This window comes from Sinocyclocheilus rhinocerous, unplaced genomic scaffold, assembly GCF_001515625.1.
Source record: "Sinocyclocheilus rhinocerous isolate Xijiao unplaced genomic scaffold, SAMN03320098_v1.1 scaffold75, whole genome shotgun sequence".
Lineage (NCBI taxonomy): Eukaryota > Metazoa > Chordata > Actinopteri > Cypriniformes > Cyprinidae > Sinocyclocheilus > Sinocyclocheilus rhinocerous.
Genome location: NW_015632455.1, coordinates 218,737 through 244,851, shown reverse-complemented (window position 1 = coordinate 244,851; position 26,115 = coordinate 218,737). Strand labels below are relative to the sequence as shown.

The window sequence follows — 26,115 nt, the reverse complement described above, 5'->3', positions numbered from 1 at the left end:
CTTGAATCAAAAATATTTAGCATTAGAATATGTACCTTAAAGTAACTGAAACAAAATTGTGTATGGCAAGGCACTGGATGACTGTACAATGTATTTTGTTTTGTAGAGTTATATTCATTGTGGTTCTCGGTGTGACTCAACAGAGCGAATGCATGTGTGTTGCCATTTCATGTTTAAGTTGCAGTTCGAGCTTAGATATGTAGATGTTTGCTTTTACAAAGGTCAATTGTATTTAAAGTTATAAGCATAACTGCAATATTTTAGATCCACAGTGTGCTACACAGATATGTTTCTTTGATGGAAACACTATGCTGACACAATACTACACAATTTATGTGCTTGATTTTTTTTCCCCCAATCAAAATATTTGTGTTTTTTTTTATTATTATTATTATTTGAAGTCTAATTAAAATCTTAAGTAGTGTTGATATGGAGTTTATTAGTCTATGCATTGAGTAAGCTGACTATAGAGAGACTGTCCTTTTTTGTGCTGAAGCTTTTTGTACCAATTTGGTTTTACTTAATAAATTGTCCTTAAAACATTTTTATATTTAATTTAATTTTTCTTTTTCTAAACATTCACTGTTATGACAATTTCATATTTACATATTTACATGTATTCATTTAGCTGATGCTTTTATCCAAAGCGACTTACAAAATGAGAAAGATAAAATTATACAGTGGTAGTCTATCACGTAAACATATTGAATAAAGTATTGGTAAAGTTAAAATAAACATTTATAAAGAAGGTCAAACATATAGAATAAGTAACACTGGGTAGTCCTAGACTAAGAATTTTTTTTTTTTAAATCACTCCTTAAGGGCAGTTTTCATAGAAACAAGCATTTTCCTGGAGCAATCTTCCATTAAACCAGCAAAGTACAACTTCACAATTTACAATAAAGTCCATTAACATAATTTAATGCAATAGGTATCAACTAACAAATAAATGCTGTTCTTTTGAACTTTCTATTCATGATTCCCACAAAAGTTTTAACGTTGATAATAACAATAAATATTTCTTGAGCACCAAATCAGCATATTAGCATGATTTCTAAAAATGATTTGTAATGTACGAGACTGGAATATGGCTGCTAAAAATTGCTAAAAATTCAGCTTTACCATCAGTGGAATAAATTACATTGAACCCAAACATTTGAAGTGTGGTGTGTAAATTAACATTTGCCTAGATTAATTGTTATTCATTCATTATACCTAATAACATGAACCTTAGTGTTACCATATAAACCTATCTAGGAAACATCCCTCAGTTACATTTTTTGTGATCTCGGATTCATGTCCTATTTCTCTAGTTATTCCTTATACTCCAGTTATTCCCAATACTCTATAGGTTTGCCATGCTGGGCTTGAAGAAGATCTGCCCCATGGATAATACGGCGAATTACAGCAGCAGATGAGATCAGTAAGTGTCCAGCAGCATGGAGTAGAGTGGACATGACTCTGAGGGCCTCCCTGAAAGACAACAAAAATGTAGGATACAATTCAGTGGCTTGAAAAAAGGCTATTTTGTACAAATAAATAGTAAAACAAACCATAACAATGCTTAGAGTTTCCATCTGTAGTCTGCTTACCTCAGGACTTTCTTTGGCCCCAAGCATTGAAAATCTGCACTGACAGAGTAGAGTCCTTGGAATGTGGCTTTGACATTTAGTGAGCCGAATACGTCTTTGGGGTGCGTACGGTAAAGATCAAAGGTGACTTGAGCAATGTCTTTTCCTGTCCTTGGTTTACTCTCACCTGGTGTGTTTCCACCCCTTTGACGTAACTAGGAGGGATAGATGAAGTTAAGATAAGGAACTGAACGATACAAATGACACAACATTCATAAGTGAATGAATCATTAAGAAAGTTCTGTTTATGCAAAACATTTCACTGGGATTTTAGCTTCTTGAGATAAGTATAGATGTGACACATATTACCACCTTTCTAATGTTGATGAAGGCAATCAGATAAGTGGTAAAACTGCTAAAAGCAACTCATAATTCAAGATGAAAAACCTGAAATAAACAAAAATACATACAGGATGAGGTTTCCAGGTCTCTCCAGGTGTCAGGGCCATGAAAACAGTGTTGTCCGGCAGAGCTAAGAAGAACTCTTCTGAGTCAACCTCTGTCCCATCCTCTTCACACACCAAAGTCAGCACAGTAGATATCAAGAGAGCCTGGGCTGCCTGAGGTAATAATCACAGTTTAAGATGCCCCACAATGTTCAAATATACAACAATGTTTATGATAAATGACTGGTCATTGTAGGATGTCTAGAAAACTGGATGAGCTTTAACACAGGGTAGGGGGTGCTACACAAAGATAAAACCACTGCAAGCCCCAAGAGGCCACATTAAGCAATGTATCTACATCTAAAAGACCCTTTTAGGTAAGTGGCAAAACTTCCAGTTCAACAATGTTTCATTTCTTACCTTCTCTTTGAGCTCCTCTAGAGTTCCAGCAGTGACTCCTTTTTTGACGTCTCTGTTCCAGGAACACACTCTGAATGGACGCTGAAGGGGCGACCATACCCGCCGAGAGACTGACCTGAGAGAAAGAGTGATGGGGTTATGAGGGGGAGGCAAAACGCCAAAGAAAAATAGAATAAGAGTACAAAAATGGTTTTCATCAAGAGTCAGTAAAAGGAACTACACTTAAAGGAACCGTTAGCACGATAATGCTCAAATGCTGGATTATTTACTCACCCTCGTGTTGTATGCCTCATTTGTGAACATTTTTTTTTAAATTTTATCATTGAATTGTCCAGTTCACAAAGTTTGTCTGAATAATTTGCTGACAACTCAGACTGATCTGATTCTCAAGTTTGACTAACTTACTGATCTGATCACAGCTCACTAAAAGCAAAGATTATCACTAAAAGATCATTGGATTATTACTTACAATACGATCTGTTAATAACACAAGCTATCCAATATCTTTTATAATACTTTGGTGTTTTTGTGTCCCTTTTGAAGTTTGAAAACAACAGAAGGCCTACTCATTTTTTAGTACTGTGTGGATAAGGGCGACCAATATGATTCTTCAAAATCCTTGTTTTTTGTTCCATGGTAGAAAGAGATCCATGGAGGTTAATAATGACCAAAAAAATCATTTTTCCTAGAATAATCAATGACTGCTTTAAAAGTGAGAGAAGCACAGATCAGACTCTCTGTCTTATCTAAAGAGCTGTTAATGGAGTGAAACGAATGTATTGTGAGAGACCAGCTGTTAAAGTCCAGTGTTAAAGCCAAGGACAAACACTGATAAACCATTTAAACTAAATATGTCAGTATGTATTTTTGTATATATTTACTAATAACTTTGATCAAATGTATATATGTGGCAGCTTCTTACTCAAAGCATGCTTCTAAAGATGAATAGGTGTATTGTAAATAACACTATTGAATATCAACAAATGAATGTTACTTACTTGAACAGGGAGGCTGTTGTTTCCATTATGATCTGTGGTTGAGGTCTTCTGCCTGTCACCTCAGTGTCAGTTGTTTACAGTCTTTTCTGACTCTGTTTGACTGTTCGAAGTAAGCTGGTGATACTGAGTCACAGCTGGTGGAGAATATCTTTTTGACAATAATGTGTTGTGATGGACTTTGACATTGCAGGATGATTTAGTCTGATAGCTTGTGTCATTGGGCAAGGTCTCCTCTCTGATTGTATACTACAATCAGAGCCAAGGTTTGAATGATGTAATAAGCAGGGAGACTGGATAGTGTTGAAACCATTGCTTTAATGTGTCCGTGCATCCTATTTTTTTTCTTTACAAAAAAATACAAATTAAGATTGAAATTACAGAGATAGATAGATAGATAGATAGATAGATAAATTGTATTTATTAGTTGAAATTATTATGGAATGCGTTGGAAGCATTTGCTTAATTTTCATCTGGATTCTACAGTACTTGAAATTGGACGACTTTTATTTTGAAATTCAAAACAACTTCCTCAACTAAACGTCATATCAAAAAAGCAAAGAAACAAGGGTATAACTTTAGTTTAAACAAATAAAGCATGGCATATTTTCAAAATCACTAGTAGCATTCAAATAAAAGACAGCTTTTATAAACTTTTGTGCCCACTAAGTTTTTTCCTCAAGTTTTTTTTTTTTTTTTTTATCTCGTCTTTGTACTTCACACCGGAAACAGTATTTCGTTATTTTGGCGCGAGAAGTGTATTCCTACCGCGACCATCATTACGTTCTTATGAATCATCAGTTGTTTTTATAAACGTAGCGTATTTGTTGTAAATATAGATCAAAGGACAGAAAGCTTAAGTGTTATCACATCGTGTTGTTCAATTGAATGTTGTTGATGACTCCTCGTTTGAGCTGCGTAAGAGATTTTGTTTTTAAGTTTAGGAATCAAGAAAGCCATCTCCAAAACCCCAGAGTTGTTTATTTTCTGGACGGACAGGACAATGAAAACAGCGAATAACACTATGAATGAAGGTGGGTGAGCGCAGTGTAGCTTGTAATAAACTAATATTAAAACGAGAGTTATCGGATCGTCTTCGTTGTGGTGCAAATGCTGTCTTTAGATGTGAGGGACTTTCTGTGCAGATTTATTCCAGTTGAGGTGTTTACTGCGTAACGCACAGTATCTAAATATATATATGTGCATATCAGAGCTTTAAATATATAGAGTCAATGTCTGTATGGGTAGTTAACTTGACATTTTCAGCATTTGAAATGCCGAAATATACAACCATATTAAAAATGTCTTTATTTTAATGTCAATTTTTGCGCTCTCTCTCTCTCTGTATATATATGTAGTTAATTTGATGATAATGAATAATAATAATAATGAGTTTCAGTACAGTTTGCTTGCTATAATTGTTTCATATCTTTTCTCTTTTTTTCCCAACAGATGCACCTCTACCCCTGTCAGCTCTGCAGCTTATTGCTCCACCTTTACGCCTGATGTCCGCAGCCATGTGGAAGGTGATGCTGCAGAGGGATGCAGTGCATTATGGGAAACTGGAGGAGACCATAACATCACTCTGTGAGACTGTACCTGGGCTGCTGAATTACAGACATCAGGCCAGGCTGACAATGGGTTTGCGGGCACTGGTGAGATTGCTGAAAAGTACTACGTCACATATAAAAAAAAAAATTTACCAACCAACAGCAGTCTTTTTTTATGCTGCCATGCTTTAAGTATCCTTTGATCGTATATTGAAACTTTATTGTTGTTTTCTAAGAGTTTTAGACTTTTTTTTTTATAGTCTGTAAATGGTAAAGGTATTTCTTTGCTTTTTATCCTGCTAACCTAAGATGATCTTGGAAGAGCTTCGTCAGTCAGATCCTCCTGATGCTCAGCTTATCCTCCAGGAGCTGCACAAGCTGCAAGATTCCTCCATTCCCATCGGAAAGGTGAGTTTGGCCCTGACACTGGTGCAGAGTCTTGTTTGTCTCATCATGTTTTGACAGTTTTATTCTCCTCTAGCTTCTTTAGAAGTTAAAATGGTGTTCTTGCATATAATTTCACAAGAGTTACATGCACCAACATGGACTGTACCTTCTTTTATCCTCAGAGGAAGGATCAAAAGGTGGAAGAAGCTAAACGCAACTTCCAGACCCTGGTGAACTCTCTCCTGAAGAATGAAGCAGCCAGAAAACAGTTTTTCAAGGTTAAAAAAACAAACAAAAAAAAAACTTGAACTGCTCCACAAATCCTCACGTACATCTCCCACCTGATATATTGTCATGAGAGTGCTTTAAAACTTTATTTTAATTTATAGACTTTATTTTTACTTTCTATAAACATCTTAGATATGAAGGCAATGACAGAAGGCACTTCTAAATTATCTGTCACTGTTTGGTTAAATTTGGTAAATGCCTAAAAATCTTCAATTAATGCAAACTTTTATTAATGTACACTGACATGGTTTTATCTTTGACACCAGGAGGAATTCCATCTTCACTATGGAGGAAACTATGTGGCCAGTCTAGAAAAGCTATTATGGGAGTTTCTAATTCGACTGGATAAACTATTACCTGTTCCAGATCTTGCTCAGGTATAATTCATAATAAAGTTCAGAACAAAACCCTTTTTAGTTTTTAAGAATATCAGATATATATATATATATATATATATAGGCCAGCATACAGGCCTATATATCAATTTGAAAACCTCATAATATTTTATAATTTTTAAAATATTTTTATTGTATAGCTATTTAATAATGTTTTATGGACATTATGTATAATTCACACAAGTATTTTCTTACTCTGGAACTACTGTTTAAATAAAAATTATTATAATTTTTTTTTTTTTCCATTGCTGTAAGAATTTTTTGCTTTTGTTTGTTTTTGTAATTTAAGCTTCTGTTCATGTCATGAAAATAATCCTTGGTGCTGTCATGGCATATAATAAAGGAGAAAAAAATTACATTTGAATAATAATAATTTTTTTTTTTTTTTTTTTTTGAAAATTTTATTTTTGAAACCTTTTTTGTTGGTAAAATTGTATAAAATATTTAGGAAGAAGGAAACACTTTCTTGCACACTGCCTAAATATTAAAACAATGTTCTATGTGAACTTCTTTTAAACATTTTGTAATTCTTTTTGCATCGTGTAATGTTCAATAAAAAATATTTTCAAGTGTGAGTTCCAAGTATGGTCCTTTACACATAACATTTGCTTATAAGTTGCCAAAGTAAAAAAGTGAATTGCCTGATTAAAGTATTCAGGTGTGCACTTGCTGACTAGTGCTCCGCTTGGTCAAATGCTGAAGTGCTAATGCTGCCATTTGGGACAGGACCACTGTTTTGTTTATGATCAATGCTTACCATTTTGTATTGTGATGTATTATTCAGACAGTCTCATGGCTCAGTGGTGCCCCTGCTGTCCTGGAGGAGTGTGCGCGCTCTGCATCGCAGCCCCAGCTCCTCAGGACTCTGCTGCAGCATGAAAGATGCCTCGGGCACCTCGGCTCAGGTAAGTCTGGGAGATGAAATGATCAAGTAATTGCTGGAATCACAAGACTGAATTCTTTCCTTTCATGCCCCTAAGCATCTGTCTTGTCATCCTCTTGTTTTCTTTCCTTCTCTTGGTTTCAGCATCTCTTCTGTCATCTACTGGTGACGCGATCTTCTCTTCCCTTTCCCTCCCTCTTTCGGGTAGAGTGCTGCAGACCATCCAGTCAGAATCCACTCGCTTATCCAACAGGGTCACAAATCCCGCCCCGTCAACACCCAGAACCACTCGCAGAACAGCGAAGGAAACCCAGTCACAGGTCGCACCTGTGATTGGGTCCATTTCCAATGACACTCTCCAAAAAAACAATGAGAAGATAGCAAGTTCAGGACTAGAAGTTGAAACAGCTTCTGAGATATCCAGAAATACCAGAAGCAAGCAAAAATCATGTTCTAATAAAGAGATTTTGGAGAAGGATCCAGAAAAGGAATATTTTGTGGGGAATATGCTGGTCACAGTGATCAGTCAGTCATCTGGCAGTGAAGTAGAAGAAGAGGAGGAGGAGGGCAGCAAAGAAGAAATAAACCGTAGTAAGGGGAGTAGTGAGAGGGCAAACAAACTACCCAAAAAGACTGAAATCAAGAACAGAAATGGAAAAAGAGGGCAAGATGATACAAGGAAATATTCCACTAGGAGAAGCTCTGAGGACATCGGGTCACAGCAGGAAGCAGAAATAAGTGCTCTCCTCATTTCCTGCATGAAGCGCCAGCTGAGAGTTGTCATTCCCAGATTAAACGACAACGATCTTCCTGTCTGTCCGAATCATTTATCTTCTGATGAGAAGGAAAACACAAAAGACAGTGTGGGAAACAGTGACTCCGTGATGCGCAAGAGGAAATTTATTGATTTGACGCCAACGCCGGAGAAACACATGACTTTATCTGTCAATAGAACGTAAGAACATGATTTAAATTTATTTTAATGTTATATAAAATCATTATTATAATTAATTATTTAAGTTTTTGTTAAGCTTCATTCTTATCTGAATTTCTTATTCCTTAAGAACTTCTACTTGCTCTCCGTGTATTCCCCTTGTTTTGCATCTTCCAGTCGGTAGTCCAGGTAAGTAAAAAAAAAAAAAAAAAAAAAAAGTTTTTTTTGGCTTTTATATGCCAGAGGTGTAACTTTTGGTTTTCCGTTTATTTTAGATACCCGGTCTCCCTCAGTTAAATCATCAGATGACATCATTGGTGATTCTGATGATGAGAGATCAGACAGTGTCAAGAGAAAGGTTTGTAACTGCATCTACATGATTCCGACAACCAAACAAAAGTGTTCCGCTGTGTAGAACCAGCGACTAGAGTGTAGATTTAATCTAATTCAGCCTATAGAGCTTCTCAAGGGAGTATTTGCACAGTATTTACAGCAGGCCACATACACACTAGCTAAATATAGTTGTTACTCTACTTGTGTTCTGTACTCACGGAGTACTTTGGTAGTTATGCTTAAGTCCATGTAGTGTCATTCAGCACCAAACTGAGCAAGTAGTTATTAATGCAGTGACTTCGCTCTCACTGAAAGCGAGTCTGCAATGTGTGTCTCTGTTCTCCAGGAGTGGTGTTAGCAAATCACAGAGGAGGTGGTACATGTCTTTCTTTTTACAAATCTGTCTCTACACCTTAGTTGCTTTCACCAGCCCTGCGGTAGATTACAGAGAGATGTTTATGTATTATAAATGTCTCCAGTCACTAATATAAGTTTATAACCAAACTAATATCACAGCTACAGCAAGTACACAAACATTTTGTTTACACACACCCCAAAATTTAGGGGATTCACTTTTCAGCCTGAAAATTTAGATGTGTGTATGTGGCCCTATATAGCGTTTAAAACAAATCATGCATGTTCTGTTAGAACAGCATAATCCATATAGCATAAAATTGACATTGCACAAGGTTATTGCATTAATTGATTGCTGAACAATATGTAAGTGATAATTTACCAAAATGGCCTTTTAAGATATATATTGTCCAAATTCTTGAGTCTAGGGTTAGGTTTAATATGTGTCTGAACTGTGGTTGGTTGTTTCAGTCTGACTTTTTCTTGAAATTTCCTGTCAGGTATTCAGTCAGCAGTATTGCAAAACAAAGAATGGTACGTATGTGCCCACACTGCGGGAGTTCTGGAATCCTGTGTTTTGTTCCACATTGTCTCCTGGAAGCAGACATTGATGCACTTTTGGAACGTCATTCTTGCTTAAAGACTTTGATGCTGCAGTGTTTGCTGTTATAGATAATACATGTATTAGTCATAAGTCTTAGATTTTATGACTTTGCCATGTAGTGCATTTGCAACCAAGGAAACCTACCTGCTTTTAGGAAGTGCGCATTAATAATTATAATCATTTATTTTCATTTTATTTATCTGTATCATGTAGTATTATGTTGTTGTTACATGTAATATTTAAATAAAGAATTGTGTTTACTGCTATATGTATTTGCTCTTTTTGAGGGAAATGTATAATGCTGAATAAGATGCCCTCCATCAGAGAAAACTTGGAAATATCAGGAAAAAAGTTTCTATTTCTGTTTCCTTTTTAAGATGAGCTAAAATTAGTGTAAACATTTGTATCTTTAATACCTAAAAATAATAGTAATACCAGTATTCCCAAATGACTGGAAAAGCCAATTCACTAGTTGAAAGATGTGGGAAACTATACATCAAAAGATTAAATGAATGTGATCAAATCTGCAAAAAATCATTTTACTACAATTAAACATTTGTAAATGTGTTATGAATTTCTACACCAGCTGTTACAGCTGTATTGGGTCACTGAATTAGAAGGTTTCTATCTGATGTACAAGTACATGATTACTGTTACTGCCTCCATGCCGCTCCTCTTACAGTCTGCAGTTCATGCCTCCGGTTACAGTGATGGTCTCTCCGGTGATGTATGAGGCTTCCTCGGAGCACAGGAAGGCAATCACACCGCCTATATCCTCTGGCTGTCCGAGTCTAAGAGATCAAGACATTACATAAGAATCAGGTTTCCTGCACCAGAAAGCAACAAATGAAAGCTTATGAAAAGGAAGGAATAGCTTGTGTACAATTACTGCAATGCTACCTTACAGATAATGGGATTTTTTTTTTTTTACATTATTAATCATGAAATCATACACTTTAGCCATTTAAAAAAAACTGGTGCATAATAAATATAATATTTTTTGTGATGCATAATGCTAGTGGCACAATTTAGTTTCCTACTCGTGCTAATGCAATTCTAGATTCATGATATTTCAAGCTCCACAGTACTATTAGTTTAAAAACAATTTCATTCATTGTCTTGACAGCAGTTGTACAAACCTTTTTATGCTTGTCTGTTTCAAGAACTCTTCTAGCACACCCTCATTTTCCCATAGCTGCAAAAGAACAGAAGCAAAGGGTTATGCAGACAAACCTTGTAAAGACTATAATTGATATTATAAATTAAAATTAGACAAAGACGAGTTTCCAAGAAGCTCTGAAAATGAAAGCTGTCAAAAAGTTGTAGGAAATACTTACAGCAGCACTAAAACGTGTCTTGATGATGCCAGGGGCGACACAGTTGATCCGGATGTTACTGTGGGCGAGATCAGGAGCCAGCGCTCGAGTTAAACCCAGCAGGGCCGTCTTACTCACACTATAGGGGCCCAGACCCTAGGAGTCAAAGAGTGACGGCAAGGTGACCTCTCAACTAGTGCTGAATGAAAAGCAGCCGATAAAGTTAAACCCAATTAAAGAAACCACTTTAGTGCTATCAGTTCTTTTTGACAAGGTGTGTTGCATGATTAAACTTTACATAAGAGCAAGTAAACACCATACTTGCATTGGCTGGTACCCTGCGACTGAAGACACAATCACAACTGACCCACCCCTGAAAATGAAAAGGTCCTTAGTTAGGCTCAGATATGAAGTTTATAAAAAAAAAAAAAAATTATATATATAATATACCCCTCCCCCTTCTTTGACTTGTCTCTCACCCTCTTTTCTCCATGTGAGGCACAGCCAGTTTGGTTAGAAGGAAAGAAGCCGTCACATTCACTCCAAGTATCTGTGGTAGACATAAAGCGAATGTCAGTACCGACACTTCTGATTTTTTTTTTCCCCCATAGAAAAAAAGTTCATTAAGTCTAATAACTTTGTCATACTTTGTCCCAGACTTCCTCTGTGGATTCTAATATGTTCCCAAAAAACGGGTTCACCGCTGCATTAGACACCAGTATGTCCACACCGCCACACTGCTCAATTGTCTGCAACAACAAAGTAAATAACAGCATTTTACATCAAAGTTCTTCACAAAATATATTATACATTAGCAAGTTTGCACAGACTTTTGGGTTCCTCATAACATTTGCGTATATTCCTCAGTATGATTCCCAAAATGTTTACTAAATATTGACTAAAATGAGCGATAAAGAAACTCCTCACCATGTTAATGAGCTTGTCTCTATCTTCTGCTTTCCCCACATTGCATGTGGTGCCTATTACTTTTATATCTTTGCTGCGCAAGAGTGACACAGCCTTGTCAACGTTGGCCTGACGTCGACTGCTCACGACCACATGTGCTCCCCTCTGACCCAAAGCCTCTGCAGCTGCGAGCCCAATCCTGAGAAGACCGGTGAGTACAAGGGTCTGTCAGCATGTAATGCGAGTATTTGTGGATTCATGTTTACATTCATATATATTGACATATGTTGTAGTAGTGTTAGAGACTGTGTGTTTTGTGCTGTGACAGCTACACACCCTTTTATTTCAAAGATATGGAACTAAAGAACAGTTGGACAAGAATGGAAATAAAGCATCATACCCATCTGTGGATGCAGTTACTATAGCAACTTTTCCTGACAAATTCTGTGGTATGTGATGGGACATCATTCTTCTGCCAGCAACAGGATTTGACCAAAGGCTTCTGGTTATAGCCTTCAACATTGCCTTGAGAAAAACAGAAAGAGAGTGCATAATTGCTACAGCACTATGTAGGAAAGTGGGTTAAAGGTCATCTTGGGTACACAGTTACAAGTACACAGAATAGTTTCCCCGTTAACATTAATTACATTTCTTGACAAGCATTTGAAGTGAAAAAGTGTTTCTGTGAGGTACTTCAGAAACCACCAAGTTATCCTGCTTAAAGTTAATGTTACTTAAACAGAGCTAACGTGAACTGCACAACAACGCATTCATTGTTGAAGTGAGCCAAGAGCGAATCGTGTTATTTTTAAATTTTGATAAACTGTTAATAATATAACGTTAATTGTAAAGTATAGCTTAATAATAAGAAAAACAGCTTTACCTACGAGCTGAGAAGGTCTGCTGTTCTGGTGGCACTTTGCAAGTAACAAAGATCAACGTCTCTCGTACGTCATTACCGTAGAAATATTATAAACTGGTAGATTGTGTATTATGGGTCTGAGAAAGGGCGGTGATCAACGGTCCGGAAGTTGTCTCTTATTGGACTGAAAAGAAATTGCAATTCATTCTTGACTTTATGTGCAATTCGATGGATACTAATGTTTCTCTGGTGTCATTAATCAGGTGTAAAACTATTGCACAAATCCCCAAGAAGGAAGTAGAGAGTAGATTCGATTTTTGCGTGGTGCCTGTAACTTTTCAGAACTGACCAATCACAGATCAGTGTGATTACCGGATGTTTGACTGGATGTTTTTATTTATGATTTCATATAGATTTATGGGCCATATTTTTATTTTTATGTCCAGTATTAAGAGTTGGAATTAATTGATTAAATGTTTTACATTTTAGTGTTCAAACGTACCCCCAAAAATTGAATGCGGGTCAGTGGAGGAATCAGCTCTCTGATCCATCTGAGCCCTCACGCGCCCTCTGGAGGAAGATGCTAGTCTCAAGGAATATTAATTAATTAATTAATTAGTTAAAATTAATTAACCACTCATTCTTAAAGATCCACCTAATATATTAGTAAAGTATTTTATTTCAAGTAAACTTTGATATATTGTAGATTGCATAGGATTTATACAATCCCAGCTTTTACTGTTAAAAGCGTGTGTGCTGGTTTTGCACTTGTACCTGTCCTGTACAGTTCTTAATTTGACTATTGCAGTGGTGCTTTTAGTAAAAATAGGATATGGTTGGAGCTGAGCAGAAAAGTGCAGTCTTTCTTGATCACTTGCACTTTGTGAGGTCAACAAACAGCACTATCAGATACCTTGGCAGCGACCCTGTCCTTTTGTTCTATAACAAAGCTTTGTGTTTGTTCAGTGCAGTTCCTGTTGTTAATTCCTGTTGTTCAAGGTGTGTTACACTTGTTTTCAGTATAAATTGTAAATCTAGAAGCATAAAGAAACTTTGTTACAGCCCGTGGGATATCACTGTGTGGAACCTATCTCAGATAATATGACATTTATTATGCTAAACATGTTCAGTCTAGATAATATAATTTCCATTAATTGGCTTTATGGTTTTTATGGACATTTTTAATTTAGACACAAAAAACTGAAGTACATTCTTATTTAATTTCCGCTGATGTCTTTGTTTTGTCTAGCTAATGTTTTTGAACAGTATAACCCAGCATATTGTTGAATTAGAGCATGTATATTAACGCACAGCCACTGAAGGTCTACTCTTCACAAAGGCTTTTCTTCATCATGGTTAGTATACACTTGTATGTATTTTATCATACTATTCCTTTAGTGATGTTATTTTATTTGAAAGTAATTGAATACCAGCTTGTGCATATCACACTGAAAAAAATGATACTAATTTTTTTTAAGGTAAGTGGTTGCAAACAATTGATTTTAGCTACATTTAAATAAACTAATTCAGTTGAAAGTTAAAATGATTGCAACCTCTTACCTTACATTTTTTTTAGTAAATTCAATTAATAATTTTTTGCATTTGCACTTTTATTTGAGCCTTTTCTCCAGTCTGAACGAAACTGACAGAAATTTACAAGAGGAAATTCCTAGTCTGTGTAGTTAGTAAGATGTTTATACTTTAATGTGAATTTGGTCAGAAGTTTACATTAGAGGCAGCTGTAACCAGAAGCAGCACTTGCCAATGTTTGTAAAAACAAATAATATACAGACAGACAGACAGACAGATAGACAGACAGACAGACAGACAGACAGACAGACAGACAGATAGATAGATAGATAGATAGATAGATAGATAGATAGATAGATAGATAGAAAGAAGTCCTCCAGTAGAGGGCGTGATGCACTGTAGGAATCGTGCTGTGTCGGGCACAATGAGGGGGAGCGACCATATGCGCTCAACTGTAATTCAAAACCAAGAAGGCCAGGGTAGGGCGAAGCGAGACGTGTATCCCCAAAGAAAGAAAAGAAAACAACAGCCGTGCATTGCAGTCTTTTGAGAAGATATGATTTGCGACGTTTGATTCTACTTTTGTATTTCCAGATGATTTTTCTAGACATGTGAACGGTAAGACGAGCATTGCTTATTTAGTTAACATTTTACACTGGCTGATCGCCGCTTGTTTGCGTCTTTGTGACACAATTAAAATGCATCCCGTTTTTTGAAAGGACGTTATTTATATACCTAATGCCGTTGGCACTGGGTTATCCGGAGAATTCGGGCTTTTATTGTTTTCTTTATTTTATTTCTTCGTTTGTTTAGTCCTCTGTTTGTCTCATTGGGGTTCTACTGCATAAAAGAAACCTTGAGATGTCTTGGATGGAAAACGAAACATGGCTTAGGACTGTGATTTTTTTTTTTCTGTTGCAGCCTGGTGCAGTTTAATTTAGCAAAATTACTTGAAATACGCTAGGTAAACAGGATTATAATTTGCCATCTTTTTAATTAAAAAAAATATATATAGACATTATCCAGTGTCCTAGTCTTTAGTAGGCGGTTGAGCCGTATAGCCCCTTAATCCTCTGTCCAATCAGGGTGGGCAAATTTAAATACCACATTACAGCTGTACTTAAACGTTAACAGCCAAATTCGCTTGAAATAAGATATTTTTTGTCTGAACTCCACTGGTGGAGCCCCACAGCTGGTCTGACTAGTTTAGCTGCTGCAGCTGACTGAAAGTGAACTCTGTATTACTAACACACTTCTATACTATTAAGATTTATCTAAAATGCGTTTATTTTTATCCTCCAGGTTCAATATGTGCTGCAACTGACAGATGTGATGAAAATCACAGACAGCAAAGGACGACAATCATGGTTTTGAGAAATTAATCTTTTTGGATCATGGTATTTACCACCATTGCACAGTTCAAGGTTAATGGAAAACCAGATCTGCAAAACATGCAGATGAGCCACACAGTGCACATGTGAATGGGATACAGTTTCTGTGGTGAGCCCATGTGAAATTAACACATCCAAAAACTGAGGAGAACCAGCTTCAATCATGTCCCTATCGGTAAGTGTGTGCAAGTCACCACTGTAAAACACTCTCTGCTGTCCAGTCCTTAATATTCATATCCACTGCTAGTATGGAGGAGGAGGAACTGGGGCTCAGCTTGCCTCAGAGCACCACATCCCCTGGGGGGATGAGAAAATGAACGGGAAATTTAGAGGTAAAAAAGGGTATGACAAAAGGACCTAAAACTGGGGGACAGATGTTGAGCCCCTCCCCTACGAGTCTTCCTCATTATCATCAACTCAGCGCCTCTTTCCCTTAATCACTAATTCTCTCTCTCCCATAATCACAGACCTCTGCCCTTACTTATGCATTCTCTCTATCAATATTGATTTACCCATGAAGGCAGAAGTGTGGTGTTCTGAATACAAAAGACCTTGAGGTAACCCATTACATTCGTAACGTCACTCTAACTGTACGGCTCATAAGCGCTGCCCTTTTCGGAGGCATTTAAATGAGCAGTTCTTCTGTAGGCTTCATGTATGCCAAGAATTTAGGTCAGCAATTAAATTGCTATGTACTGACCATCTATTAAGCTTCTTAATCTAAGCCATATTTGTGTGTACTTTAAATGTTTCAGCTATGAGACTTAGGTTTTTTTGGCGTTGACCATGGCCTTCATCGCCTTTATGTTGTTGTTGTGATGATGTGCTAGTTCTGTTTGTTAAGTAAATGGGAAAACAAATTGATTTGGTCACACAGGTTGATGAACCTGGTTGAAGTGGCCTCTACGTATTTCCTTTTTTGATTTCCCTTACTAAGACAATGCAGCTCAAACGCTGCAGAAGTAGAGTCAGCTGAAGGCTCAAATAAATTCAGTTTAACTGAGTACATTGAATTTAAACAACAATTGAATTACATTGTTGCTAGCAGTCCAGTGAAATCTATTGCTGTTCTTGCCCATTCCCATTGAAGGACTCGGTTAAAGCATTTCTTCTGTCTGTCTCCCTTTTTTATTTATGCAGGAATTTATTATGTTTTGCTGCCTTTGTTGTATTTACATTTACATTCATGCTTTTAACAGACGCTTTAATCCGAAGCAAATTACAATAGAAGAACATGAGCAATTTATCACAGAGCCAGCAATATTCATAGAGTACAGTGCTAGGTTTATTAGAAAGCTAGACTAAAAAATAAGCTAGTCCAGAGGTGATTGATGTCTTTATAGGTTTTATTTAAAGCTTTGTTTGGTTTCTTCTCCTCCTCCTGATAAGTTGTTTTTTACTGTCTTGTAGACGGTGCTTGCAAAGGCACTTTTTGACAATGCTGCTGAAAGCCCAGAGGAGTTAGCATTTCGCAAAGGTGACATCCTGATGGTTCTGGACCAGGAGCAGGACGGTGGACCAGGGTGGTGGCTTTGCTCCCTACATGGCCGCCAAGGAATTGCCCCCGCCAACCGTTTACGCCTTCTCCAAACTGCTCAGACTCCGGCTACAAGCGCAGGTACAGATCCCCGACGAGCTCCTAGTGTGGACTCGGTCCATCTGTCGACTAGCCAGCAGGGCAGGGTAAATGGACTGAGCACTGAAGATCCAGATGGGGTGTATCTCTCACCACCCAGCTTAGCTGAAGGGGTGTACCAAAGCCCTGGGGCAGCTCCTGCCCCAGCCAGGTCTGGAGAGCTGCGTCACTCTGATGGAGGAAGACCACGATCGCATTCTAGTTCCGGAACCAGGCCTCGTCCGGATTGGGGGGATGTGGGTGTGGCAGCACGACCCCGCTCACCCTCACTTAGAGGATGGGGTGGCGAGTCAGGGACCCTCTACCAGACTCCCACCTCACCTGCGCCAATGGCAGCACAACACAGATCACAAGGTGCACTGGCATCCGATTCAGTGTACCTGACTCCAAGTGCTGTTCCCAGGTCTGCAGCCGAAACATCAGGGGAGGCTAGGTATTTAAGTCCACGGGATGCAGGGGCCGGTAATTCTGATGGATGCTACTTGGTGCCTAGACCAGCTGTCGCTGCGTTGACCAGTGAGAATTTATATCAGACTCCTACAAGTGGTGCCCCAGTGGCAGGACCATGTGTATCGGGAATGACTTCAAGACTTACGGATGGGATTGCACCCAAAAGCAGCCCATCTTCTTCTATTAGTCCTTCTCAGAGTAAGACTGGCCAAGATGCCCCAGGGATGTACCAAACCCCAACCCCACCTGGAGGTGCCATATCCAGGACCCCTCAGTCTGACCACAAACACCCCGCTGGAACTGTAGGAGTGTCTGGAGCCTCAACACCAGGCCAGAATCTTAAGCAGACACCTCCCTCGGCCCGAGGATCCCAAAAGGGTACTACTTCAACTCCTCCGGTTGGTCGAGGAAAACTGGCCCAGGGTGGCCTGAGAGAATCCCCTCTACTTGCCAGGGTGGGAAAGTCCGGAGTACCAGGGTCCCCAAATTTTGGTCGCAAACCGCTTCCTCCAGCACCTCCTGTTAGAAGTGTGACCAGGAAGGATTTTCCTCAGTCTAACTCGGTTCCAATCACCAACCCTGTTCTCCAGGCCAATCCTGTACCCCCGCAGACAAACATGCTGGAGGAAGAGAGACAGGGAAGTAAAAATGGACACATGCAAGTGGACGAGATGAAGAAGAACAGTGAAACAGTGACCAAGAGAGAGAGTGCAAGTTCTCAGGATGAGAAACTCAGTGAGGAGGTGAGATAAATGAGAACTTGATTGGAAAAAAGAAATAGGTTGTAGTTCTGCAGAAGACGGAGGTGTTTTCTCTGAAGAAATAGTGGAGATTATGCCATGTTTAATGCTTATCCCTGTGTTCTTCAGGTATATGATACACCTCCCACAAGTAGGTGGCAGCATCCAATTCCTGCAGTGCCTTCTGAGGAGGATGATGGGATCTATAACACCCCTCGTGCTGTACCTCTACACACCGACCAGGGCTCAGAGGTAAGGAATCAAACACAAAAGGAAATGCAAGACAGAATGTTGATCTTGCTCTTGTCCACACAATAAAAGTGAATGAGGACAGAGGTTGTCTAGCTGCAAAAATCAGGCGAAAAGCACCATAGAATTATCCATACAATGTCTTTTGAAGCCATACGATAGATCTGTGTGAGGAACAGACCAGAACCTAAGTTTTTATTCACTGAAAATCATGCCCCCTTTCATAGCTCTCATATCTCTTTTGGACTGCCACACATTTAAAGTAGTACATTGAAGGTTAATCGTGAGCCACCCAAGTACCAATGGTCATTAGCTTGATTGGTATCAAATGCTAATGCAATGTGTCTTCACTACTGTTTAACAGTTTGGAGTATCTTATGTTAGGCAAGGCTGCATTTATTTGATAAAAAATATATAATCGAAACATTAATATTGTGAAATATCATTACAGTTTAAATTAGTTGTTTTCTTTTTTAATATATTTTAAAATATAAATTATTCCTATGATACAAAGCTGAATTTTCAGCAGACAGTCTTCAATGGCACATGATCCTTCAGAAATCATTTTAATAAGCTTTTTTGATGCTAAAGAAATATTCTTATTTTCACTGTTCAGAATTCTTTGATGAATAGAAAGTTCAAACGAATGTGTATTTGAAATTCAGTTGCTAAAAAATCATCTACTTTTAAATATCAGAGGTTTTGTACATTTACACACAATCTCCACATTTTCACATAATCTCTCCTTTGTTTTTCCTCTCGTTGTTTTTCTTGTTTCTCATTCTCTCACTCCTCTCCTATTCCTTTGCTTTTAAACCACACCTTTTTTTCTGCTATGAGCTAATCCCATGTAACACTTTTCTCTTGTTCACACAAGTCACAGCAGTCTGTCGGGTTGGGCAAATTAGCCAGACCCATGTGGCTCTATTCAGCCCTCCACCCACAATCTTTCTCTCCCCTTTCCCTCTCTCATTTTTTCTTATTAATCCTCACTGAATCCTTAGCAATGGATTTTTGTCCTTGTGCAGAGAATCAACTGTAAATAAATGTATACTACATTTAAACATATAAAATAAATAAAAAGGGATTTTTGCTCTTAATCCATATACATTATTATTATTACTATTATTCAGTGTCAAAGTGGAACCTGTCACATGGCAAATTAGTCTTACTGATTCTCTAGTAACGTATTGATGGTGACCAAATACACAGGAGACACTCCAAGTTCATTAAACTGTGTGCTATTAGAGAACACATAGTAAAGGCTAGAATACACTACACAACGTTTGCCTGCTTTTTTTTGTCCTGATTTGCAGTCTGGAGAAGTCAACAGAGCTAATCGACAGATTTTGAGCAGGCAGAGTTGACAGATTTCACCAAAAATCATGTAGTGTGTGAAGAGCACAGATTTTTTAGCTTCAGACCATATCGAGCTTGTTTAATATTTTGAACTGATTATGAAACACGTGTTGTTTTCATTTGTCATGCATCTCCTAGCAACAAGACACATTTTATGAATGAGTCTGTTGTGTTCGGAATTACTTGAAAGTCTAGTAGTGTGTGATCCTCAGTTGTTTAGTGTATGATGCCCAATTTTTTCAGTCTTAAATTGAACAGTAGCCGAGACTCCCACATAACAGTCATAGAAAACCATGATTCATGCTTTATTATGGCACAATTTGCACAGTTGAATGGAGTTTGGGTTCCAAAATCTTTTGTAACTCTTTATAAATTAGTAAACAGTGAGTAACTCTTTCATATCTTTCAGATTTATGATATTCCCACTCTGGCCCTGAATTCCTCCTCTGACCATCAGCAGCAAACCTACAATATTCCAGGATCAGCTGCTGTGGCTGGAGATGCAGAGGATGAGGATGTGTACAGTGTTCCCAGTCTTCCTGGTTTACCCTTGGAGGCAAGCGAAATGCCGGGATTAACTGCAGAAACTGCGGGAAACGGACGTACCTATTCGATTTCCAGTCCTAGAAAGCAAGACTTAACCTCCGAAGATGTGTCAGAACCTGATGGAGGCATCTACGACATGCCTGCCCTCACTCTGGAAATCCCAACACGCCGTTTGTCTGTGTCAAGCACCGGCTCCGGGGACATCCAGTGGAAAGCATCTCTTTCTGCTCTAGTCCAGTCTGCTCTGACCTCCGCCTCTGTCACCACCACCCCATCCCGAGACCTCGCCTCCGCATTGGCTGAGATCCTTTCTGTCTGGAAGGCTGGGCATGTTGGTGATGTTCCTCCAGTTCTCCAGCAGGCTTGGTCCCGTCTCTCGGACCTCCTTCCTGCCCTTTCGGTGTGCGGTACTGCCCCCACAGCTGACGGTCTGCTCACGATGGTCCGTTGTGCCCTTGAAGATTCCGTCTCTCTTTTACAGAGTCAAGCACGACCTCGTTTACCTTCCCAGGAGTCTCTGTCTCGGAGACCTCTACCTGCTTTGCCGGTGGCAGAGGTCAAACCGATCGTAGGGGACATGGGATCACGGAAGGGCAGCTGGATCCAGGAACGACCGCTGCCTCCTCCGCCGACCGCTGCCTTCCCTTTGCCCCCGGCACCAGTTTCTTTAGCTCCAACTGTGGGAAGAATGGAGGATGAGGAACAAGGAAATGAGTATGCAGGAATCGGTCTAACTCCTACACCACTGCCTTCATATCCTGTAGGTGATAGTGTGGGATACGTCAAACTGCAGGTTAGACACCTGTTTTATAAAAAGATTGTGGAGCATGCATGGATATAATGCCGTAAACTAGAGCATACAAACATAAAAAGAGTAAATGTTCATTACACTCTGATGTTATTGTGTCAGTTTTTATTTGAGTATGAACACAAGTGTTTATCAGGCAGAAGCTTGAAGCATTGTACTTATCAAACAAAAACATCAGTTAAAGGAGACATATTATGCCCCTTTGTACAATATGTAATATAAGTCTCTGGTGTCCCCAGAATGTGTCTGTGAAGTTTCAGCTCAAAATACTCCACAGATCATTTATTATATCATTTGAAAATGCCCATTTTCAGTGGAAGCAGAAACACGTTATTTTTCGGGCCTGTCTCTTTAAATGCAAATGAGCTGCTGCTCCCCGCCCCCTATTCCAGAATAGAGGCCATTACAGCTCGGGCCTGCTAAAAACATCTGTTTTGGTTCTGATTATCATGTTTATTGTGCTGAAATCATGCATTTTAAACCATATTAGTGTAAACTTCTGATATACGGTTTTCTGAGTGCAGTGCACACATACAGAAAGCAGCCACCACACAGCATGTGAGTACTAAACTTAAGTTCTCATTCACACACAAGTTTACGTTAAAAACACACATGAGTTACAAAAACAGTCGGTTATGTCTGTGAAGGTAAACAGCTGGGAAATAAATTGCATGTTTATTTTAGATCTGTGTGGCAGCAACATTATAAAGTAAATGGAGGAGTTGGATCTGGATCCAACCACGCCCCCTGGATCTTGTGTTCTGCAGTGAGGCCATCTCTGTATAAATTTACAGATTAAGTGGCAGTAATATTATAATGAGATCCCTTTGCGAAATCAGACGCGCTCGTTTTTTCAGACGCTTGCAGAAAAAGGCTTACCAAAGCAAAGTTACTGGGTTAATCTTTTTCACGTTTCCTTGGTTGGTAGATGCACCGGGGACCTGATTATAGCACTTAAAACCTGGAAAAGTCAGATTTTCATGATATGTCACCTTTAACAAAATAACTTTCATGCCAACTTAATATTTATACACTCTTATGATTTATCTTTCTGTCTTGTTCGTTCCGTCAGACATTTACTTCTCTTTTCACTGTCTGTTCATGTTTTGGTGCCTGTATTCGTCTTTGTTGAAACTTTTCTGTGGTCTGCAGTTCTCTTTTTGTGGACATTTAGATTTTTTGTTGCTCTGTTTTAGGGGAAGCCAGAGCCTCCACCAGACACCCATACAGAGCACAGTTCTTCACAGCTTATCACCACAACTGATAATAAAGTAAGTCTTTTAAACACTAGAAAAGCCATTGTAGAAAGATAGTAACACTTAAATAGTACCTTAATCAGACACCATTGCTGACTGATTTGGATCAAACTTTGCAATCTCCTCAATACACTACCATTTACAAGTTTGGTTTCAATACGATTTAAAAAAAAAAAACGTATTCAGCAAGGATACACTATTTTAATAAAAAGTGACCGTAAATATTTACGTTGTTGCAAATAAATTATATTTCAAGTAATTTCTGTTCTTTTGAACTTTCTATTCATCAAAGGATCCAGAAATAAATTTATCTTAGTTTCCACAAAAAATAAAAAGAAGCACAGCTGTTTTAACATTGATAATAATAAGAAATGTTTCTTGAGCACTAGATCAGCATATTAGAATGATTTCTGAAGGGTCATGTGACACTGAAGACTGGAGTAATGGCTGCTGAAAATTCAGCTTTGCAATCACAAGAATAAATTACATTTTAAAATATATTAAAATAGGAAAGGGTTATTTTAAATTGTATTACTTTAATGTTTGACTGCATTTTTAATCAAATAAATGCAGACTTCCTGAGCAGGAAACTACTTTAAAAACTTTTTTTTTTTTTTAATTGGTCCTAAACTTTGGGACATAAATGTATGTATTTTTGATCTGTACTCGCAATTTTTTCTTAACATGTTCAGTGATATAAAAATGACAATATTTGGGGGAGAAAAAAAAACTATAAACCTGTGTAAATACAAGATATATTTTCAAAATTTTGCAGGAATTTAACTCACAACAGAGCTCATTCATTAAGTCATAGTTGAACTACTCCAAATGACAAACTTAGCGTAATGAAACTTTATTTTAGTTAAGTATAACATACTGAAATGCCAGATTTGCAGCTACGCTGTAGGCCTCTAATTATGCAATTTTAGGTATTTTCAAGGAGGTTAGGGTCTGTGTCATTTGTGCGTTTATATGAATAACTTAGTTCTCTGTTTCTTTCCAGTTGAGTCCATCACCCCCAGTCTCTCTGTCTCTAGAGGATTCAGAGCTACTCTCTTTCTACTCCTCCCAAAGTCTCTCTCATCTTTCTTGCCTGGCCGATGCCATCGATTCCCTGTTCACAAGTGTCCAAGGGAACCAACCACCCCGAGTCTTCGTTTCCAGGGGGAAAAGTCTCATTGTAACTGCACACAAACTTGTCTTTATTGGGGATACACTTGCACGGCTACTCAGCTCTTCAGACCTCAGAGCAAAGGTTAGAACATAGATACTCTGGTCAGAAATGTTATTGAGAGTTTTTGTTCAAGTGTTATTGTACAAATATTTGATTACCAGTGAATGTACTTAATGATTCACGCCACAACAAATCAAATTGTGAGTCACGGTTGATAACCCAAGGGCAATAGTCAACATGAAGAGTCTGGGAAGTGAACAAGCGTTTGGTAAACATGTTGACGGGTCAGTTTCCAGCAATGATGTTATAAGCAGGTGACATTATTTAACCGCATTCACACACAAACACTGTTTGTCTCCTCAGGTCACCACCTCCAGTGGACGCCTCTGCCAAGCTCTGAAGGCTGTTGTCGTGGCAACTAAGGGTGCAGCCCAGAATTATCCTTCAGTCCCTGCTACGCAAGAAATGGTGGACCGAGTAGCTGATCTATCCCAGCATGCAGCTGGTTTCTCTGGGCTTTTGCAGCGATTAGCTGAGATATCTTGATGTTATTTGGGCAGTTTAACCTTTGTTTTCACAGTGGAATGCCTTATTATTATTTTTTTGAGGATGCATCAAAAGCATGTCACTGCTTGTATTAGTTCAACAGTGATAAAATGATCAAACAGTTGGTGAGTATATGTTGGAGTGTATCTGCTTGCCTGTGTTGGTTTTGACACTTTAGACTGGTCTTTATTTCTTTTTTTTTTCCTTTTTTGTGGTGCCAAGCACACTTAAACGTTTTAATAACTTATTGATGGATGTTTTGTTTGAAGATGTTTGCAACCTCAGGCACATTTTAATAGCTTTATTTTGTCCCCTTAACCATATTGACATCGATGAGGTAAAAGTGATCTTCTATATTTAAGGGTGTTCTTGTAAACTGGTCTAATTATTCAGTTTGTTTGTAAATGTGAAGTGGCCTTGGTGTTATAGAGATTGAAGTGACTAATTTGACAGCCCAGGAGGTTTCAGTTGTGCTGCACATGTAACCAAAACAGATAAAGCTAACCTAGTTTCAAATGTTAAACAAGAAGGAATGCTTGATTATTTAAACAGACATGAAGAAAACAGTACTTTTTGAATAAGTGATTCAACAATTTATTGAATTTTGGGAGAGCATTTCCCACAATGCTGATTCAGAGATAAACCTGTCTGTCAGGTCCACTCAGCCTCTTTCTTCACACTCTTTGCTTCACTCATTTATTTTTTTTCTTCCCATATTTCTCACACTCCCACAGTCGGTTTCTTCACATGCTCACAAAGGCAGCTTAATGGTGAAGCAGTTTTGGCAACAACTCTTGCACAATTAAATATCATACAGGGTTTTTGTTTTTAAACAGGCTATGCAGCATTTCTGAAAACAGCAATATATATCTAGTAGCTTCCATAGTGGCAGTCGAAATGCTGGTGCTTACAGTATCTTGTACTCAAACAGGCTTGGTTCTAACCAGACAGAGCTTTGTGTATCTATTGGACAGTGCTCACACAGGTTGAAACATGCACCTGTTTCCCTCCTGTCTTGAAAAATCATGTCGGTGTCATAAATGTATTGTCATGTTTACAAGACACCCTCATAGTCTGTATCTCAGCCCATTCCTCCATCTGTTAATTCCTCCATCTGCTCTCTTATTCTGGCTCCTTCCCCCATCTTTGTCTGTAAATACCCACATCTCCACTTTTTATATACAGGATTTACATGTTGGCCACCGGTACAATGCTATCAGTGTTATTCTTGCTGTTCGACTTTGGTTCGGTTTGACTGGTTCATTACATCTTTACACTTACTGGCTCTTGCAATTTAATAATTCAGCCATAAAAAAATTTCATAGTTTAAATCTCAAGTAGCCTTCCCTTTATTACTGCCTTTTTTTTAAAGTGGCCTTTTTAGTTTTTACTTATTTTGTCAGTCCTGTCACAGTGGATAAAGTGGTTAAAAAGTGCTGAAAAGGCCAATTAAGTGAATTGAATTCTGAGCTGATGTAGATGGTTTCCACTGGTGTTGGTGTGTTAGTTGACTCAGTGACATCTGGTGGACTTTATCAGTATTACTACACAAACTACTTGGATAAGTAAAAAAAAAAATACAACACAAAAAATACAACACCTCAACAGGTACTTCAGAGTATACTTCTGGTAGATAGACAAGCATCATATTTTATGCTTTTGAATGAGCTCTCATGTCCCTCTGTAAAAAATAACTATGTATATATATAAACATTTAAATTATACAAGTCCTCAAGCAAGCGTTCCTCTCAAAAGGCTCATTTATCTTAAAGGCACAATATGTAATTTTCGCTGCTAGAGGGCGCGTATGCAAAATAAACAAATAGACAAAGGCTAGTTTGATGACGCAGTGACTGAGTGTGGAGTCATGGGAGTTGTGGTCTTCATCCCCTTGCATTTAGGGAGTCTTTGGTACTTGTCAAATGTTGAGATTCTTCTAAATACATTTTTGTTACTAAACAAAGTTGTGGTTATTTCAGTTTTGTCCTGTGTCTTATTTTTCTTGTTTAAAATGTGACCCTGGACCACAAAACCAGTCAAGGGTCAATTTTCTATAATAGATCTGTAATATGTATAGATCTATACATCATAAATAAGCTTTCCATTGATGTATGGTTTGTTAGGATTGGACAATATTTGGCCGAGATACAACTATTTGAAAATCTGGAATCTGAGAGTGCAAAAAA

General features: G+C 38.2%; 4 protein-coding genes across 8 annotated transcripts; 2 read left to right on the top strand and 2 right to left on the bottom strand.

Moving 5' to 3' along the window:
• Window positions 1–619: 619 nt before the first annotated feature.
• Window positions 620–3,611, bottom strand: cideb (cell death inducing DFFA like effector b). The gene is made up of 5 exons (XM_016555249.1): window positions 3,436–3,611; window positions 2,438–2,552; window positions 2,042–2,191; window positions 1,593–1,786; window positions 620–1,473 (listed from the first exon to the last, which is right to left on the bottom strand). The coding sequence occupies exons 1-5, from the start codon at window positions 3,459–3,461 to the stop codon at window positions 1,332–1,334; spliced, it is 627 nt and encodes a 208-aa protein (XP_016410735.1). The 5' UTR covers window positions 3,462–3,611; the 3' UTR covers window positions 620–1,331.
• A 539-nt stretch (window positions 3,612–4,150) lies between these two features.
• tinf2 (TERF1 (TRF1)-interacting nuclear factor 2) lies at window positions 4,151–9,426 on the top strand. 2 transcript variants are annotated; one of them, XM_016555180.1, is made up of 11 exons: window positions 4,152–4,466; window positions 4,885–5,087; window positions 5,292–5,390; window positions 5,552–5,647; window positions 5,924–6,034; window positions 6,837–6,957; window positions 7,080–7,890; window positions 8,000–8,058; window positions 8,145–8,227; window positions 8,549–8,575; window positions 9,057–9,072. In XM_016555180.1, exons 1-10 carry the CDS (start codon window positions 4,436–4,438, stop codon window positions 8,558–8,560), a joined length of 1,626 nt encoding a protein of 541 aa, XP_016410666.1. In that variant the 5' UTR covers window positions 4,152–4,435; the 3' UTR covers window positions 8,561–8,575; window positions 9,057–9,072. The 2 variants fall into 2 exon arrangements, with proteins under 2 accessions (XP_016410665.1, XP_016410666.1); XM_016555179.1 differs by lacking the exon at window positions 8,549–8,575 and having other exon boundaries at window positions 4,151–4,466; window positions 9,057–9,426.
• Window positions 9,427–9,685: 259 nt separating this feature from the next.
• On the bottom strand, window positions 9,686–12,397 carry dhrs4 (dehydrogenase/reductase (SDR family) member 4). Its single transcript, XM_016555248.1, has 9 exons — window positions 12,266–12,397; window positions 11,783–11,907; window positions 11,404–11,581; window positions 11,124–11,225; window positions 10,956–11,026; window positions 10,798–10,849; window positions 10,498–10,632; window positions 10,300–10,355; window positions 9,686–9,951 (listed from the first exon to the last, which is right to left on the bottom strand). The coding sequence occupies exons 2-9, from the start codon at window positions 11,902–11,904 to the stop codon at window positions 9,837–9,839; spliced, it is 831 nt and encodes a 276-aa protein (XP_016410734.1). The 5' UTR covers window positions 11,905–11,907; window positions 12,266–12,397; the 3' UTR covers window positions 9,686–9,836.
• A 1,850-nt stretch (window positions 12,398–14,247) lies between these two features.
• On the top strand, window positions 14,248–25,757 carry efs (embryonal Fyn-associated substrate). Of its 4 annotated transcripts, none has more exons than XM_016555175.1 (8): window positions 14,248–14,392; window positions 15,077–15,340; window positions 16,576–17,994; window positions 18,121–18,243; window positions 20,009–20,905; window positions 22,150–22,224; window positions 23,213–23,464; window positions 23,747–25,757. In XM_016555175.1, exons 2-8 carry the CDS (start codon window positions 15,329–15,331, stop codon window positions 23,927–23,929), a joined length of 2,961 nt encoding a protein of 986 aa, XP_016410661.1. In that variant the 5' UTR covers window positions 14,248–14,392; window positions 15,077–15,328; the 3' UTR covers window positions 23,930–25,757. The 4 variants fall into 4 exon arrangements, with proteins under 4 accessions (XP_016410661.1, XP_016410660.1, XP_016410663.1 ...); XM_016555174.1 differs by having other exon boundaries at window positions 20,009–20,938; XM_016555177.1 differs by lacking the exon at window positions 23,747–25,757 and adding an exon at window positions 23,608–23,715 and having other exon boundaries at window positions 20,009–20,938.
• The last annotated feature ends 358 nt before the right edge of the window (window positions 25,758–26,115 follow it).